Source organism: Acomys minous (assembly GCF_964271855.1).
Source record: "Acomys minous genome assembly, chromosome: 2".
In the NCBI taxonomy this organism is placed as follows: Eukaryota; Metazoa; Chordata; class Mammalia; order Rodentia; family Muridae; genus Acomys; species Acomys minous.
The window spans coordinates 52,125,677-52,142,638 of record NC_140484.1 but is presented as its reverse complement, the minus strand read 5'-3'; the positions used below and the strand labels follow the sequence as shown (position 1 = coordinate 52,142,638).

Here is a 16,962-nt window from a genome sequence, read left to right as displayed (position 1 = left end):
TGCAGACAGACGTGGTGCTGGAGAGGGAGCTGAGAGCTCTACATCTGGAGCCTATGGCAGCAGGAAGAGACGGTGTGCCACTAGGCCTGGCTTGAGCTTCTGAGACCTCAAAGTCTGCCCCCTCTACCCCCCACCGCCCCCTGGTGACACATAACCTCCAACAAGGCCACAGCTCCAATAACGCCACCCCCTAGGAGTCGAGGAGGACCATTTTTATTCAGCACAAGTGAGTTGCCTGCATATATGGCTCTGTATCATGTGTGTGTGTGGTGCCCACAGAGAGCAGAAGGGACTGTCAGAGCCTCTGAAACTGGAGTTTACAGACGGCTGTGAGCTCAGACGTGGGTGCTGGGAACAGAACCTGGATCCTGTTTGAAAGTAGCCAGTTCTTTTAACCACTGAAGCATCTCTCTGGTCCCTACTCACCACCACCCCCTTTTGAGATAGGGTCTCACCATGTAGCCCACTCTGTTAGGACTGGAGCTATTTAAATGAGGCTGGCCTTGACTCACTCACAGAGACCTGCTCCTGTCTCCCAAATGCTGGGGTTAAAGATGTGCACACCACATCCGGAGGAAGCTAGCTTTCCATGTTAAGAACAAATGCTTGGGAGGCTGGAGAGATGGCTCAGAGGTTAAGAGCACTGGCTGCTCTTCCTAAGGTCCTGAGTTCAGTTCCCAGCAACCACATGGTGGCTCACAACCATCTATAATGTGATCTGGTGCCCTCTTCTGGTGTTCAGGTGTACATGCAGACAGAACACCATATACATAATAAATAAATAAATCTTAAAAAGGAAAAAAAGAACAAATGCTTTAGCAGATGGGCTGCACATGTCCTGCTACCCAGTGTCCTGCTCCTACTAGCTCCTCAGCGCTCTAGTTCTGTCACCAGACTTGGCCTTGCTTCCCTTGGAAGGACTGAGCTGTTGACCAGGCTAGCCTCAAATTCACAGAGATTGGCCTGCCTCTGCCTCCCAAGTGGCTGAGATTAAAGGTGTGTGCCAGCGCTGCCCAGAGAGATGGCTCAGCCGTTAAAGGCTAGGCTCACAATCAAAAATTAATAAATCTTTAAAAAAAAAAAAAGCATCTCTTTCATGGGGCTGGAGAGATAGTTCAGTGGTTAAGAGCACTGCCTGCTTTTCTGGAGGTCCTGAGTTCAATTTCCAGCAACCACGTGGTGGCTTAAAACCAACCATCTGGGCTGGGCGTGGTGGCGCACGCCTTTAATCCCAGCACTCGGGAGGCAGAGGCAGGCGGATCTCTGTGAGTTCGAGGCCAGCCTGGTCTACAAAGTGAGTCCAGGACAGCCAAGGCTACACAGAGAGACCCTGTCTCAAAAACAAAACAAACAAACAAACAAACAAACAAAAAACCCATCTATCTGTAAATAGGATCTGATGCCCTCTTCTGGCATGCAGGTGTACTTACAGATAAAGCACTCATATACAAAAATAAATAAAGTTTTTTTAAAAAATCATGGACCCTTACCCACACAAAAGTTACAGGCATTGCTCTCTGATCTACCCCTCTCCGTTTGCCTTGTAGAGCTCTCTTCAAGATCCAATCTGCTGAGCCAGGGCAACACAGAGAAACCGTGTCTCCTAAAACAAAAAACAAAACAAAACAAAAAAATCCCTTCTTACATGTATTCCTGTAATGAATGTTGTAAAGTCTATTGTTGTTGTGGTTATTATTATTATGTTTTTCAAGACAAAGTATCTCTGTGTAGCCCTGGCTGTCCTAGAACGCTCTCTCTGTAGACCAGGCTGGTCTCGAACTCATTGAGATCCACCTGCCTCTGCCTCCCAAGTGCTGGGACTGAAGGCATGCGCCACCACTGCCCAGCCCTGAGACTATTATTCTAAGAGTTCTGTTTGTGAAGAAAAAAAAAAGTTAAAAACAGTATTACTGATCTAGGAATTATCCTGAGACTATTATTCTAAGAGTTCTGTTTGTGAAGAAAAAAAAAAGTTAAAAACAGTATTACTGATCTAGGAATTATCAACAAATATATATTAAATACACACACACACAAAAGACGCCAGAAATTGGAAACGTGATTTTACAATGAAATTGTATTCATCAAAGTCAGTACTAAAGTCAGACTGAGGAGGTGACAAGTTGTGATCTCAACATTTGAAGAGGAGGAGGAGGAACAGGCATTCACGGTTGTCCTCAGCTACCTAGTGAGCTTTAGGCCAGTCTGGACTACCTGGGACCCTGTTGGGTGTTGGTCAGGTGCTCTGCGTATTCAGATGCTAAACTCTGGGCCCCCGGGTGTGGTTTCAGTCTAGATGAGTGTGTTATCGTGCACACCAAACACAATGTTGTGTAAGCTTTGCTCCTCAGTTATCTCTGATTGGTTAATAAAGAAAGGCTGGACAGACTGTAATGGGCAGAAGAGAGATAGGCAGGGCTTCAGGTCCTGGGCGTGGCGTCTCAGGTAGGGAGGAAGAGAGAGAGGAGAGGAAGATAGGGAGAAAGGATGTGGTCTGATGGACCAGCTCCAGCCGGACAGGATGAATACTGGCAAGTAACTTGGGATGTATGGCCGGGAAGTAGCCAGGCTAGCTTAGAAAATTAGTATAAACCATACACTACTCAGTCGCTGTGCTTAAAGCTGTTTGAATAAATCAATAGGGGCGTGGTGGCGCACGCCTTTAATCCCAGCACTCAGGAGGCAGAGGCAGGTGGGTCACTGTGAGTTCGAGGCCAGCCTGGTCTATAAAACGAGTCCAGAACAGCCAGGGCTACACAGAGAAACTCTTGTCTTGAAAAACAAAAAACAAAAAGAAAAAAGAAAACCAAAAACGAATCAATAAGCCTCTGTCTCAATTACTTGTGAGCTAGCTGGGTTAGAAGCGCCTGAGGAAAGCTGAGATGCACTGCCTCTGCTGCCGCCTCGGGGCTAGAACTGAGGTGCCATAGGACCTGCTTATATTGACCACGTTATAAAAAACAAAACTAGAGGAGCTGGAGAAATGGCTCAGTGGTTTAGAGCACGGGCTGCTCTTCCCGAGGCCCTCGGTTCTGTTCCCAGCACCCACATGGCAGCTCACAACTGGCTGTAACTCCATTTCCAGGGGTTCTGAACCTCTGGCTCTGTGAGCATCTGCACTGATGGGCACACCCCCACATATAGACAGTAAAAACAAATCTTTTTTTGTTGTTGTTGTTGTTTTGTTTTTCGAGACAGGGTCTCTCTGTGTAGCCTTGGCTGTCCTGGACTCACTTTGTAGACCAGGCTGGCCTCAAACTCACAGTAATCCACCTGCCTCTGCCTCCCGAGATTAAAGACGTGGGCCACCACGCCAGGTTTAAAAACAAATCTTTATAAACAAATAGAAAACAAAGCTCTGGGCTGGCAGATCTCTGAGTTCTGGTGTACAGAGTGAGTTCCAGTACAGATGAGGCTTACAGAAGGGGGTTGAATCTGTCTTGAAGAATTAAAAACAAAACTCTCACAGTGCAGCAAGTCTGATTTCTGAGCCCCGTGTCTACAAAACCTGTGCTGAAAGTTGACCTTCTCCCTGTCTCTCCTGAAGCTGTCTTCAGTGAAAAGCACGTACCTCTACGTGCGGGGCCCCTAACCGAGTCTCGGCAGAGCTATCGAACTACGGTACCAATCTGTGAAATACGGGTCTCCTGAACCACTCCCAACAAACCTCCTCCAACGCCGCCCCTCAATGCCTTCCCGGGTCAGCCCCAGTGTTCTGTCCTAAGCACGTCTCCTGCCTTGTTTTGTTTTGTTTTGTTTTTTTAATTAAAAAAAGTCAAGTGTTTATTAAGCATAATTGATGACAGCGTGTAGGTACCCGCCCTTCTCCCGCTCCTCTGCTAAAGGTTTCACGGTCCCATTCATACCCAGTCACTAAGTCCCTTCAGTGTACAGGGGCTGGTGTTGGACTATGCAAAGCCTTCTGCGTCAGTGCGTGTGGTGGGGTATGGGGTACGTAGACAACGTGTTTCCTCTTTGGGGAAAGTGAGAGGAAACAGCAGCACGAAAAAGCAGCAATTTAAACAACCAGACACTACATTACACCCTCTGCAGGGAACATCAGGTGAGGTTCAGCTGGGCAAAATCCCGGCTAGCCGTAGACCACCCCTGCGCTGTCCTTAGGAGAAAGAAAAGTGGAGGTTTGAACAGCATCCACGCACGTTCTGAAGGCTGGAATACAAACTCACCAGAAACATGAGTTGTAGACAAACAGAGTGAAGAAGACCGAGGCGGACCCCAAGTTTCTTCAGTTTGCTGCTCAGGACAGGGAGGATTTGGAAAATTAAGAGCACTTTTTCCCCATAAAACATGACCGACGAGGATGGGATTCGAACCCACGCGTGCAAAGCACAATGGATTAGCAGTCCATCGCCTTAACCACTCGGCCACCTCGTCCCACATGCGGCGGCTCCTTCCACATTCCCCTATCTCTCATCTTCTACGCACCTACTGCACGCTAGCATCCACGTTTCTGGTACTCACCCGGACAAGTTCAGAGGATGAAGAAAGAGTAACAAAGAGTTTTAAAATATCCTCTACAAAGACTTTGATTGGGAACCGCGCCATCACATCAGTGATGCAGCCCAAGCTCTGCTCGGGTTTCCTCTCCCCGCGGCCTGGAGAACGCACCAGGATTTCAGGACTCGCTTTGGCCCGGGGGTCCGCGTCCTATTCCCCAGGGAAAGGAGCGCATCCAGGGGTCCGCGGCCGCGCGACGTGCCCGCGACTAGGCTCAGCGTTTGCAAAGCGCGCTGCCAACAGCTACTGCTGCAGTAGCTCCTCCTCTCTCACAGAGGGCGAGCTGGCAGGCGCCTAGAAGGAGGCGAGCGGATGGTGGGCGGGGGCTGCGCGCTGGGCTCGGCTGGCCTCGGCTGGCCTCGGTTGTGCTCGGCAGGCTGCGGTAAATCCGGGCTTGCGGTGGCTGGCAGAGGCTACGGCCCGCTGGTCCCTGCTTCGTGCCGGGGTCCCCGAAAGCCATGCAAATGTCTTACGCCATCCGATGCGCCTTCTACCAGCTGCTGCTGGCCGCCCTCATGTTGGTGGCAATGCTGCAGCTGCTCTACCTATCCCTGCTCTCCGGACTGCACGGTCAGGAGGAGCAGGAACAGTATTTCGAGTTCTTCCCGCCGTCCCCGCGATCCGTGGACCAGGTAAAGTCTCAACTCCGCACCGCACTGGCCTCCGGAGGGGTTCTGGATGCCAGTGGCGATTATCGCGTCTACAGGGGTCTCCTGAAGACTACCATGGACCCCAACGATGTCATCTTGGCCACGCATGCCAGTGTGGACAACCTGCTGCACCTGTCCGGACTTCTGGAGCGTTGGGAGGGTCCGCTGTCCGTATCAGTGTTCGCCGCCACCAAAGAAGAGGCACAGCTGGCCACGGTGCTGGCCTACGCGCTGAGTAGCCACTGCCCTGAGATGCGCGCCAGGGTCGCCATGCACCTCGTGTGCCCCTCGCGTTATGAGGCCGCTGTGCCCGACCCTCGGGAGCCTGGGGAGTTTGCCCTGCTGCGGTCCTGCCAGGAAGTCTTTGACAAGCTATCCAGGGTGGCCCAGCCCGGGATTAATTATGCACTGGGCACTAACATCTCCTACCCCAATAATCTGTTAAGGAATCTGGCTCGAGAAGAGGCCAACTATGCCCTGGTAATTGATGTGGACATGGTGCCCAGCGAAGGGCTGTGGAGAGGCCTGAGGGAAATGTTGGATCAGAGTAACCACTGGGATGGCACAGCCCTGGTGGTGCCTGCGTTTGAAATCCGCCGAGCCCGCCGGATGCCGATGAACAAGAACGAGCTGGTGCAGCTCTATCAGGTGGGCGAAGTCCGGCCCTTCTATTATGGGTTGTGCACGCCTTGCCATGCTCCTACCAACTACTCGCGCTGGGTCAACCTGCCAGAAGAGAGCTTGCTGAGACCCGCCTACGTGGTGCCCTGGCGGGACCCCTGGGAACCATTTTATGTCGCTGGAGGAAAGGTGCCCACGTTCGACGAACGCTTTCGGCAGTACGGCTTCAATAGAATCAGCCAGGTGCGTCACAGGGAGAAGGCGGGTGGGACAGGGGCTGGAGGTTTGTCAGGGATGCAGTGGCCATGGATGGAAAGAAGGGACCGAAGCGAGGGGGGAGTGGTCGGATGGTGTAGACTTCGCAAGAGGAAAGCAGAGTGAATCTTCTTTAGGGGTCATCGTTTGGGCCCTGGGGATGTCATTAAACTATTATGACCTCCTACCCCCCCTCTCCCCCGTCTCTCTCCAGGCCTGTGAGCTGCACGTGGCAGGGTTTAATTTTGAGGTGCTGAACGAAGGTTTCCTGGTTCATAAGGGCTTCAAAGAAGCATTGAAGTTCCATCCCCAGAAAGAGGCTGAGAACCAGCGCAATAAGGTCCTTTACCGCCAGTTTAAGCAGGAACTGAAGGCTAGGTACCCCAATTCTCCCCACCGATGCTGAGCCCTCTCCTCCCCCGGCCCGAGAATGTCCAGCATCTGGCTCCTCGGGCCTGACGGAGATAAGAGATCTTCTCTCCACTTTACAGAGGTAGCTGTGGTTTTGGAACACTGGACTTGACTATGGGGTGCTGGGAGCAAGTCCCAGCTTTACCACTAACTAGCTGTGTGGCCTTGAGCAAATCCCGTTACTTCTCTGAGCCTCCATTATCCCGTCTGTAAAAAGGGAGGTGAAAGTACCTACCTCACAGAACTGTTGGCTCAGATGGGACGCTGTATGTGAAAACATCCTGTAAACTTCGTACAAATGTGAAGTATTATTAATATTATTACAGTGTTATTATTATTATATTGTTATTAACAATGTGGGGTGAGCAGCAACAGAGCAAAAAAGTATGAAAATGGGCTAGATCTGAGAAGTCTGAGGACCCAGTAAGATGAGCCTTTTTGGAAAGATGAAAGCGTAGAATGTAGTGCTCAGAGCTGGGGTAGAATTTAAGCTTCCTGAGTCTCTCACGCCTTCGCCTTCAAGGTCTCTGAAGGAGGGAAGGGTCTGTAGGCCCTGGCTGTTAAAGTATCAGATCTGTGCCTCCAGTAGATTGGGCTGCTCTTTTGCCTTCGGAAGACAGTGTGTAAATAAAGGAGTGTGTTCACACCCACAGCTGGCTCTGTTACTCTCCTGAGCTGAGGGGTGGTGGGTGGTGTTACCCGCGGTGGACCCAAGGCGCAGACCACAATGCTAGGGCCGGCTGGAGGCCTGGGGTAGTGTGGGTCGGTTGCTATGGAGACCCGCCTGCGGTATCCCGGCATGCCTGGACACCAGTGGTTCAATTATAAGCTCCACAACGGGCGCCTCCTGATGACGTACACGGAAGCGTCGACACCGCCAGGAGAAAGAGTGACCTGCGCAGCTCCTTCCCGGAGGCCAACGGCGGACGCGCTTACATCCCGGGTCCGACAGCTCTCGGGGACTCTCGGACGTGAGGCCGAAGGTCCCAGTCCCTGCGGTGCGTATGACCTCGCCTGGCGCTGGGTTCGGCTTCCCGGGTCAGAACTAAATCAGAGACTTAACCGGCCCGGCTCGTGCGCTGGCGTTAGAGGAGCCCGCGGTTCCCTGGCCAGCGCCGGTGTATGTGAGGGTGGATCGGGGGTGGATGCTCCCGGAGCGTCGCAGAGAAGCTGAGTTTGTGCTCTGTGTGTGTAGGAAGGGGTCTGCCTTCCGTGGAGGCTTCCTCCGGAGGTGCTTCTACGTCTGTAAAGAGAAAGCGCACCGCGCTTTACAGTGTGCCTTTTCCACTTCTTAACCCCCTGCCCCCAGTAATGGTATAACCCTCTGTTCGTACCTGGACGGTTGCGGCTTCATTTAACGAGATCAGGATGAGAGTCAGCTGGAGGAAGGAGGTCGTTAAGCGTTCACGCTGCGTCTTAGAAAGTACATACACTTAACAGTGAAAAGGAATTGCCTGCACGGGGGCCTGAGGCATGAGAAGAGGAAAGGTGAGACCCGCGTTTCAGAGCAGGAGGAAATGTTACTAGACTCTCCTGCAGGCGGGCACTTTAAGTACTTGAATGGGTGTGAAGGAAGCATGGCCACTACCAAGAAGTACAAGCCAGTGCCTGCGCTGCCAAGGTTTGTGTTTAGAAATCTCCAGTCATTGAGTGAGCCGGGGCTGCGCGAGGTGAATAAGAAAGATTGCAGCCCCTTGCCCTGATGAGGCGCCCACGTTCACTGGGTGGACGGGCATGAGAATGGGAGAAAATGAGAGAAAGCTTCCGGGGGGGGGGCGTGTGCCTACCCCACTGGGAAGACTTACAGAGCAAGCAGCCAGGCATGTAGGGATAGCATCAGCGAGAACTAGACGCCCCACCCTGCCAGAGAGAGCATCTACAGCCAGCATCAGCCTCTCATGTCTCCTTCATTCTGAAAATATCTTCCACCCTGGCTTTGGGAGTTTCAATCTACTCTGCGCCTGCCTCCTTTGTTGACCCCGGGAGTTCCAACGCAGTTCTGCCTGACTACACAAAGCCTAAACAACTTGCCATATGTACATAGCCAAGTTCCTGAAACCTGGGTCTAGGAGGATTGTACATACTTATGTGCCTGGTCCCTTTTCTCATTTCTGGGTCTTTGTACTTGCTCCTCCCTTGGGCAGGGATGCTCCCTCTCTTGTCCGCCCAGTCCTCACCTTGTGTGTCTTCCACTGGGCAGGCAGTGGTGGGACATGCCTTTAATCTCAGAACTCTGGAGGCAGAGGCAGGCAGATCTGTGAGTTCCAGGACAGCCAGGGCTACACAGAGAAGCCCTGTCTCAAAAACCGAAAACAACAACAAAGGTATGCAACACCTTGTCTGTCTTCCTCTGGAAGCTGTCACTGCTGCAGCAAGCTCCAGAGCTGTCTACACACACACATCACACACCATAACACCTTAGTTTTGACTCTATTCACACTATTATAAAAGTCTGTTTCTTTGCCCTCTTTCCCAGGAACTTGTCGTTTCCTTGAGGCCAAACCCTGTGTCTGTCACAGCAATACTGTAGCATCTACCACAGTGACTGTTGGTACTTGACATATATTAGGTGCTTAGTAAACACTAGATAAGTGAGGAAGTGGGGGGCTCAGCAGTGTTTAATGTTTCTGAAAGATCACCCAGGGCAAGCGTTGAAAAACGCTGACATTTGATGTGTGATTCTGCTGGAGTGGTTCAGTGAGTGCTGCATACGCAGACAGTGAAAGAGTAGGCGGTGCAAGTCAGAACAAAAAGTGTGCACAAGGCCCGGACAACTATAGAAATTAAGTAAATTTGGCCAAGTTTCATATTTCTGCGTTCATTTATTTGCCTACTTGATTACTTTGGTTTTGTTTTGTTTTTTTTTTGTTTTTTTGAGACAGGGTTTCTCTGTGTAGCCTTGGCTGTCCTAGACTCGCTTTGTAGACCAGGCTGGCCTCAAACTCACAGCAATCCGCCTGCCTCTGCCTCCCGAGTGCTGGGATTAAAGGCGTGCGCCACCACGCCCGGCTTACTTTGGGGTTTTTGACACAGCTTCACCAGCGATTGCGATCCTAAAACTCACTCTGTATACCAGGCTAGGCGTGAATTCATAGTAATCCTCCTGCCTCTGTTTCTTGAATGCTAAGATAACAGGCCTGTACTGCCACATCTGGCTTTATTTTTGGTCTTTTGAGACAGTGTTTTCCTGTGTAGCCCTGGCTGTCCTAGGCTTGCTTTGTAAAGCAAAGCCTGGAACTCACAGCGATCCACCTGCCTCTGCCTCCTGAATGCTGGGATTAAAAGTGTGTCCCACCATGTCAGGCCTGGCTTTATTTTTTATTTGTATTTGTTTTTCCAGAGGGCAGAGGATCTAATCCAGGTGCCTCTACCCTCTGTAAGAGGCAACTCTACCCCTGAACTCTACCACTAGACAACCACTTTTCTTAGTTTTAAGACAAAGCATCACTGTCTACCCCAGAATTTGCAGTCTAGAACTTACAAGCCTCCAGCATCAGCCTGTGGAGGACTGGGATTATGTATGTGTGTACCTTATCAGGGTCTCTTCACCACTATTATTATTTTATTTTTTAAGTTTTTTTGAGACAGGATTCCTCTGTGTAGCCTTGGCTGTCCTGGCCTTTCTTTGTAGACCAGGCTGGCCTCGAACTCACAGAGATCTGCCTGTCTTTGCCTCTCCGAGTGCTGGGATTACAGGTGTATGGTACCACCCGTGGCTTCTCTCTTGCTTTTTTTATCTTTTTTCTTTCCAGTACTGGGAATTGAGCCCAAGACCTTATACATGCTAGAAATATTCTCAGACTTTTCTGCTTTTTTTTTTTCTTTATCCCCACCCCCACGCCCACCACAGGGTTTCTTTGTGTAGTCCAGGCTGGCCTCCAACTCAGAGATCTGCCTCCAGATTGCTGGGATTAAAGACATCTGCCACAGCTGCCTGGTTTCTCTATTTTTTCTTTTTCTTTTTTTCTTTTTTTTTTGGGGGGGGGGCACAGGGTTTTCCAGACAGGGTCTCTCTGAGTGCCCTTGGCTGTCCTGGACTCACTTTGTAGACCAGGCTGGCCTTGAATTCACAGAGATCCACCTGCCTCTGCCTCCCGAGCGCTGGGATTAAAGGCGTGTACCACCACGCCCGGCATCTCTGTTTTTTCTTTTCTTTTTTCTTTAAGATTTATTTATTATTATGTATACAGTGCTCTGCCTACACGTACACCTGCGTGCCAAAGGAGGGCACAGATCACATAGAGATGGTTGTGAGCCACCATGTTGTTGCTGGGAATTGAACTCATGACTGGAAGAGCAGGCAGTGATCTTAACCGCTGAGCCATCTCTCCAGACCCTCTGTTTTTTCTTAATGGTAGGAAAAACCTGAACACATCTGAACTTCCACAATGATGGTGGTTCCTGTCTGAGTCCTTAAAGCATGCTGGGGGCTTGGGATATTGCTCAGTGTTAATTTGGGCTCAGCATTTATGAGAACCCAAGTTCAATCTCTAGTCCTTCATCAAAACACAATAAAAATCTGACACTGGGTCATTTATAAAAAACAGAGGTTTAATTGAGTCTAGCTACATAAGCCAGCACTTGGAAGGTAGAGGCAGGTGGATCTCTGTGAGTTCCAGCCTGGTCTATAGAGGAGTTCCAGGACAGCCAGGGCTACACAGAGAAACCTTGTCTTGGAAAAACCCAACCAAAGAAAATAGAACCTGAGTTTAATCCCCAGTATCAGAGATTTTTACAAGGACATTGGAAGCTGGGCATGGTGGCACAGGCCTTTAATTCCAGCACATGGGAGGCAGAGGCAGGCAGATTGCTGTCAGTTTGAGGCCAGCCTGGTCTACAAAGCGAGTCCAGGACAGACAAGGCTACACAGAGAAACCCTGTCTTGAAAAACCACACACACACACACACACACACACACACACACACACACGTGCGTGCGCGCGCGTGCGCCAAGAAAAAAAACACACACACACACAAAAACAAACCAAGGACATTGAAGCCCTTGGAGAGATAGCTCACACAATTGAGAGATCTGGCTGGTCTTCCAGAGGACCGAGGTTCCATTCCCAGCCCCAAGACGGCAGTTCACAACACCTGTAACTCCAGTTCTAAGGGATCCAATGCCTTCTTTGCAGGCAGTCTGCACACATGATGTAAAGACACAGGTGTAAGCAAACACTAATACACATAAAAAATTATATATGTGTGTGTGTGTGTGTGTGTTATAAATATGTTATATACATATTTCCCCAAGGCTTAGAGGCTGGGAAGACCAAGGTTGAGAGGAACCTGTGTCTGAAAAGAGCTTTTCTACTAGAGCTCCGCATTTTGGAAGGTGAAAGGAAAGACCCGTATCTTATCAGGGGTCCTCTCCTGAGTAGGCCCTCAGCACACTCAAGGGCGACCTCAGCATCTTTCAAAAGTCCCACGTGGGCTAGCCAAATGGTTCAGAAAAAGGAACTGCCACCGGAACCCACATGGTAGGAGAGAACTGACTCTTACAAGCTGTCCTCTGACCTCCACATGTGCTCCACTGTGTGTGTGTGTGTGTGTGTGTGTGTGTGTGTGTGTGTGTGATGAATAACTAGAGAAAATCCCGAAGGTCTCATCTCTACCCAGTTGCATTGCAGGTTAAGCTTCCAGGACGGGCCAGAAAGGAGGAACTGAAGATACATAGGAGAAGGGAACAGCGAGGGCTGAAGAGGCAGGTGGTAGGATTTGGTCTAGGACACAGGAAAGACTCAAGGATTGTGAGTCAGCAGTGGGAAGAAAAGCCGAGGACACTGTGGACAGAATAACAACATGGACGGAAAGGGGGCAGGAGTGTGAGAATTGGCCATTCAGTGATGCGAAGCAGCTGGCCTTAGAGTCCAGGCCCAGTCCCATCAGCAGTGGGAGCCTCTGCCGCTGCGGCTCACAGCCTTGGCCAGCATTCCGGAGCATCCTAGGATTCGGTAGAGGAGCAAATTCTAGCAGCACATGTTCCGGGTGGTGACACCGGTCACTCCCCCTTCCCACAGTTGGGGCCAGTGTCCGGGCAACTCGCCATTTGGCTGCTCTGACAGTGGACAGTGGCAAGTAACGGCCACACTCCCTCTCCCAGAGCCCAGATGCCGGTCCAGCCTCCAGGCAAAGACCCGGAAGAGATGGAAGCAGAAGGCGACTCGGCAGCTGAGATGAATGGGGAGGCAGGTGAGAGTGAGGAGGAACGAAGCGGCAGCCAGACCGAGTCCGAGGAGGAGAGCTCAGGTGAGTCCCTGCACCTTGTCGCTGTCTGTCTGTCTGTGTGTGTGCCGCACGCTCGCTTGCTCTCTCACTCACGCTCGCAGGGCAGCCTGCCCTTGCAGAGTCAGCCCTAATTGGCCTCTTGCCTCAGAGATGGACGACGAGGACTACGAGCGGCGCCGCAGCGAGTGTGTCAGTGAGATGCTGGACCTGGAAAAGCAGTTCTCGGAGCTGAAGGAGAAGTGAGCATGGCGGTGGGCCAGGCCTGGGCAGCCGGGGTGCGGGTGTCCGTGCTGATGAGCAGCAAGTGGGGCATAAGGGCGGCAGGTGTTTGGCAGGCAAGTGGCATCCAGCTGCCTTTTTACCTCCAGGTTGTTCAGGGAACGGCTGAGCCAGCTGCGCTTACGACTGGAGGAAGTGGGGGCTGAGCGAGCCCCAGAATACACTGAGCCGCTGGGAGGGCTGCAGCAGAGCCTAAAGATCCGTATCCAGGTGGCAGGTCTGTAGCTGCCCTGTCCTCCTCCCAGACGCACAGCTCTTTGTCACCTTCCACTTTTGTCCCTGCCTGCTCACCCTATTATTGGGGCTCGTTGGGGGAGGTGGGGACGGAGGCACTAGGGCCTTGGCCAAGCAAAGCTCCTCGTCCCCTTTGCAGGGATCTACAAGGGCTTCTGTCTGGACGTGATCAGGAATAAGTATGAGTGTGAACTCCAGGGGGCCAAACAACACCTGGAGGTGAGCCGGCAGGGGGCGCCCGGGAGGCGGGGCGAGGCCTGGGCCCAGCAGGGGGCGCCCGGGAGGCGGGGCGAGGCCCGGGCCCAGCAGCTCCCCGCAGCTCCCCTGGCTGAGTGGGTATCCCCCTCCCAGAGCGAGAAGCTGCTGCTGTACGACACGCTGCTTGGGGAGCTGCAGGAGCGGATCCAGAGGCTGGAGGAGGACCGCCAGAGCCTGGACATCAGCTCTGGTGAGGCGAGAGCCCAGCCCGGAAGTGCCCCACCCATCTCTGGACCTCTGCTCCCCAGGCTTCACAAGGGAACTCAAAAAGCATAGTTCTTGGGGTCCCTGCGAGAGCAGAATGAGATTTCAGGAAAGGGGCTAGCTCAGTATTCCCCATATAGTGGGGGCTCAAGCAGAGTGGGTCCTTTGCCTGTCCCCATTCAGAATGGGGGTACCCAACTGACACATGGATGTATATAAAAAACCGTAGTCTTCTCCCTGGTGGCGGCATCTGCGTTCATATGGGATCCAGAAATTTCCTTTGTCCCCTGTCTAAGCAAATGAAAAAACTGAGGCTTTACCAGGCAGGGCGGTGTTCTCTTCCCGAGGCGCACCAGTGTGCGGCTAGAACCTGAGTGGTTCTGAGAGGCCTCCATCCTCAACCCGGGGCCACTGCCGTAGTCCTAATGGGGAGAGGAGGGGAAGGCCAGGCTGTTCCGTGGTAAAGGCACAGGGGTAACAGGAATCACCTCTGGGTCCCTGGCCTGACCCTGAGTCTCTGGGCACAGAGTGGTGGGATGACAAACTACATGCCAGAGGCAGCTCAAGGACCTGGGACTCACTGCCACCCAGCAAGAGGAAGAAGGCACCGCTCGTTTCTGGTATCCTTCCACTCAGGGTCGTGTGCACCTGCGGCAGGCTGTGCACCTGGGGCGGGCTGTGCACCTGGGGCGGGCTGCGCACCTGGGGCGGGCTGCGCACCTGGGGCGGGCTGTGCACCTGGGGCGGGCTGTGCACCAGGCAGTCGAGAGGGATAAATGTGAAACAGTCAAACTAGAACCCTTCACGGCCCAGTGGTGTCACTTGGAAATGTCCATTTGTCAGAATGTCCTTCTGCATTGTAGGTCCTCCTGAGATCAGTGGTCCTCAAAGAAACAGAAAGCTCGGCTCACTGACTCCTAGTAATTTCCTGAGTAAAGATCAGCCGACTTTGAAGCTCCTCTGGCTTTCCCACCATGCCCTGGTGTAGGCCCCATGCTGTCTTATTCATTCCTAGCCAGGCCTTGCTCAACCCCTCTGGAACTATTGCCTGTCTGCTCAGTGGTGTCATGTCAGGTGCTGAGGTCTCTCCTAGTCCACATCCCCCACCTCAACCCCCGCCCCATGTTCTGTGTGAAGCATCTCAAGGGGGCTGCCTGTCTTTGACCCTCCTGTGCTGCACAGCACAACACTGAACTGAGGTCTTCCATAGCCATTGTCAGCCTCAGGATGGAGACTCCATTGAGCCATCATGGGGAAAGATAGATTTCAGATACAGAGCACAGACTATTGTGCTCAGTGTTATGCTGTGCAGCACAAGCTACTAGGAGGGAAGAGGCCAGGACCCACCTTTAGGTAAGAAAGAGTCCAGTGAGCCAGTTACTGACAGTCAGAACAGGAGGAGCGGGGCCCCTCGGGTTGGGATGGACCTTGGTCAGCTAATCTGGAAAAGGGGTGAGAGTTAAGGAGGAAAGTGGGTAGGGTTTCCTGCCTAACACAGTCCCCACACTCTCTAAAACTAGGGTCCCTGAGATGGGAGGTAGAGCTTAGATTAAACCCAGGGTCTTGCTGAGTGTGGTGGCACAGGCCCTTAATCTTCCCAACACCCCACCACCACCACTCAAGAGGCAGAGGCAGGTGGATCTCGGATCTCTGAGTTCCAGGCCAGCCAGGACCACATAGACCATGACTCAAAAAAAAAAAAAAAAAAAAAAAAAAAAGGCTGGCTCTTGGCACCACCTCCACATTCGCCATGTACACAATGGATGAGTGGCGCTCTGCCTCTGGCTTTCCCATGGCGCCCTGTGCGTGCTCCCTCCTGTTGTCGCCTTGCTTCCTTGACCCCTGTGCAGGCCCTTACATTGTATACATGCTGCAGGAGATCGACATCTTGGAAGACTGGACGGCTATCAAAAAGGTGGGTCCACTGCTGCCCGCCACCCCATCCCCCGCGCCGCACCCGGGGCCCCGGGGCCCTGACTTTGTGGCAGCTTTTAGTCCTTCATAGACTGACGTGGGGAAGGGATGTGTTCATGTCGGCCCTTGCTCCAGGAGGGCTGAAGGAGAGAGGGCTTGCTGGGCTGGCCTCTGAGGAGATAACCGTGGAGAAACGAGTTCTGTACTTCATGAAGCTTCACTGACCACCTTTCCTCCTGAACTGTGGGGGCAGTGTCAAGCAAACTAAAGTCAACTCTAAGTGACACTTTTCCTCTCCACCCAGGCCAGGGCAGCAGTGTCCCCTCAGAAGAGAAAAGCAGACGGTAAGAGGCGGCCCTGTCAGAATTGGTAGCCTGATCTCACTTTGAGGGGTTTGTGGGTGTTTGGGTTGGGGAAGCTCTCTCGGCTGAGGGGCAAGGCCATGTAAAGGCGGAACGGAGGGCTGCAGGTGGAGCCAGTGGTAGAGCAAGACCCTGGTCCCCAGCTCTACACCACAAGAAGACAAAGGTAGACTGCAGCCCCAGGCAAGGTTAGTCAGAGAGGGCAGGAAGGGGAAACCCCGTGGGTAAGTGTGTGTGGCACCTCCCTCAGCGTCTTCAGGAAGTGATGGTTGTCCTCTTGTTGGTTTTCCCACATACCCCTAGGACCCTGACCCTGCGTTACACACTCAAAGGGTCCTTGGAGCAGCTAGTACCGCACACAGGACTAACATTTCTCTGCAAAGGCAGGGGGTTGCCTAGTAACTCGTCAGCGTCCCTGCTAACCCCTGACCGCCTGCTGCCACTGGCCTGGACTCCTCTCTTCTCCTTGGGATCTGCATAACTGTGGCCCTGAAGCTGACCTGGTCAAGCAAGACTGTTGTCTCCAACTCTGAGCAGCCCACCCCTTCCCAAAGAATACCTTCCTCAGTGTCCCCCAACAAAGAAGATGAGCCTTATCCAAATCAGCACAGCAGCCATGCTGACTGTCAGCCCTGGCCCTCAGCCACTGAGCCATTGCAGGAGGAACTCTTGAGCCAGAAACATTAGGCTGGGGTCTTGCCCGTCTTATAACTGCCACTGGGCATGAAGGCTTCCCAGGCTCTCTCAGGGCTGTTCCTGGTTTCTGCCTCCCAGATTCCAAAGCCTGGAATAAAATTCATCCTGGGATCTTGATGTGACCAGTGTGTCTGCTCTATCTTACAAGGGAATCAGGGCTTTTGTGGGGAGCACCTAAGACAGACTTTTCTGGGGTCCCTGTGGTTTGGGGTATTGTGACTTAGAGAAAAGCCTGGGGAAGGGAGGAGGTTGGGCCCAGAGCTGGAAGACACACGTGGCCCAGGCAAAGCACACTGGGTGAAGGGGCTTTTGCATGTGCGTGGAGCCTGGTC

The 16,962-nt window shown here is 52.5% G+C and overlaps 2 protein-coding genes across 3 annotated transcripts; both read left to right on the top strand.

The window, feature by feature from the left end:
- Window positions 1-4,704: 4,704 nt before the first annotated feature.
- On the top strand, window positions 4,705-7,105 carry B4GAT1 (beta-1,4-glucuronyltransferase 1). Its single transcript, XM_084773806.1, has 2 exons — window positions 4,705-6,032; window positions 6,259-7,105. The coding sequence occupies exons 1-2, from the start codon at window positions 4,977-4,979 to the stop codon at window positions 6,448-6,450; spliced, it is 1,248 nt and encodes a 415-aa protein (XP_084629932.1). The 5' UTR covers window positions 4,705-4,976; the 3' UTR covers window positions 6,451-7,105.
- A 174-nt stretch (window positions 7,106-7,279) lies between these two features.
- BRMS1 (BRMS1 transcriptional repressor and anoikis regulator) lies at window positions 7,280-16,752 on the top strand. Of its 2 annotated transcripts, none has more exons than XM_084773807.1 (10): window positions 7,280-7,453; window positions 12,559-12,704; window positions 12,832-12,922; window positions 13,052-13,179; window positions 13,336-13,415; window positions 13,548-13,644; window positions 14,186-14,278; window positions 15,509-15,573; window positions 15,877-15,916; window positions 16,238-16,752. In XM_084773807.1, the coding sequence occupies exons 2-10, from the start codon at window positions 12,566-12,568 to the stop codon at window positions 16,243-16,245; spliced, it is 741 nt and encodes a 246-aa protein (XP_084629933.1). In that variant the 5' UTR covers window positions 7,280-7,453; window positions 12,559-12,565; the 3' UTR covers window positions 16,246-16,752. The 2 variants fall into 2 exon arrangements, with proteins under 2 accessions (XP_084629933.1, XP_084629934.1); XM_084773808.1 differs by lacking the exon at window positions 7,280-7,453 and adding an exon at window positions 7,808-7,943.
- The last annotated feature ends 210 nt before the right edge of the window (window positions 16,753-16,962 follow it).

Bases quoted from the DNA above. Each gene is read 5' to 3' on its own strand.
- BRMS1 (XM_084773807.1), top strand. From the start codon at position 12,566: ATGCCGGTCCAGCCTCCAGGCAAAGACCCGGAAGAGATGGAAGCAGAA. The intron at 12,923-13,051 runs GTGAGCATGGCG...TTTTACCTCCAG, and splicing joins TTCTCGGAGCTGAAGGAGAA to GTTGTTCAGGGAACGGCTGA. The intron at 14,279-15,508 runs GTATCCTTCCAC...ACCCCTGTGCAG, and splicing joins GAAGGCACCGCTCGTTTCTG to GCCCTTACATTGTATACATG.
- B4GAT1 (XM_084773806.1), top strand. From the start codon at position 4,977: ATGCAAATGTCTTACGCCATCCGATGCGCCTTCTACCAGCTGCTGCTG. The intron at 6,033-6,258 runs GTGCGTCACAGG...GTCTCTCTCCAG, and splicing joins GCTTCAATAGAATCAGCCAG to GCCTGTGAGCTGCACGTGGC.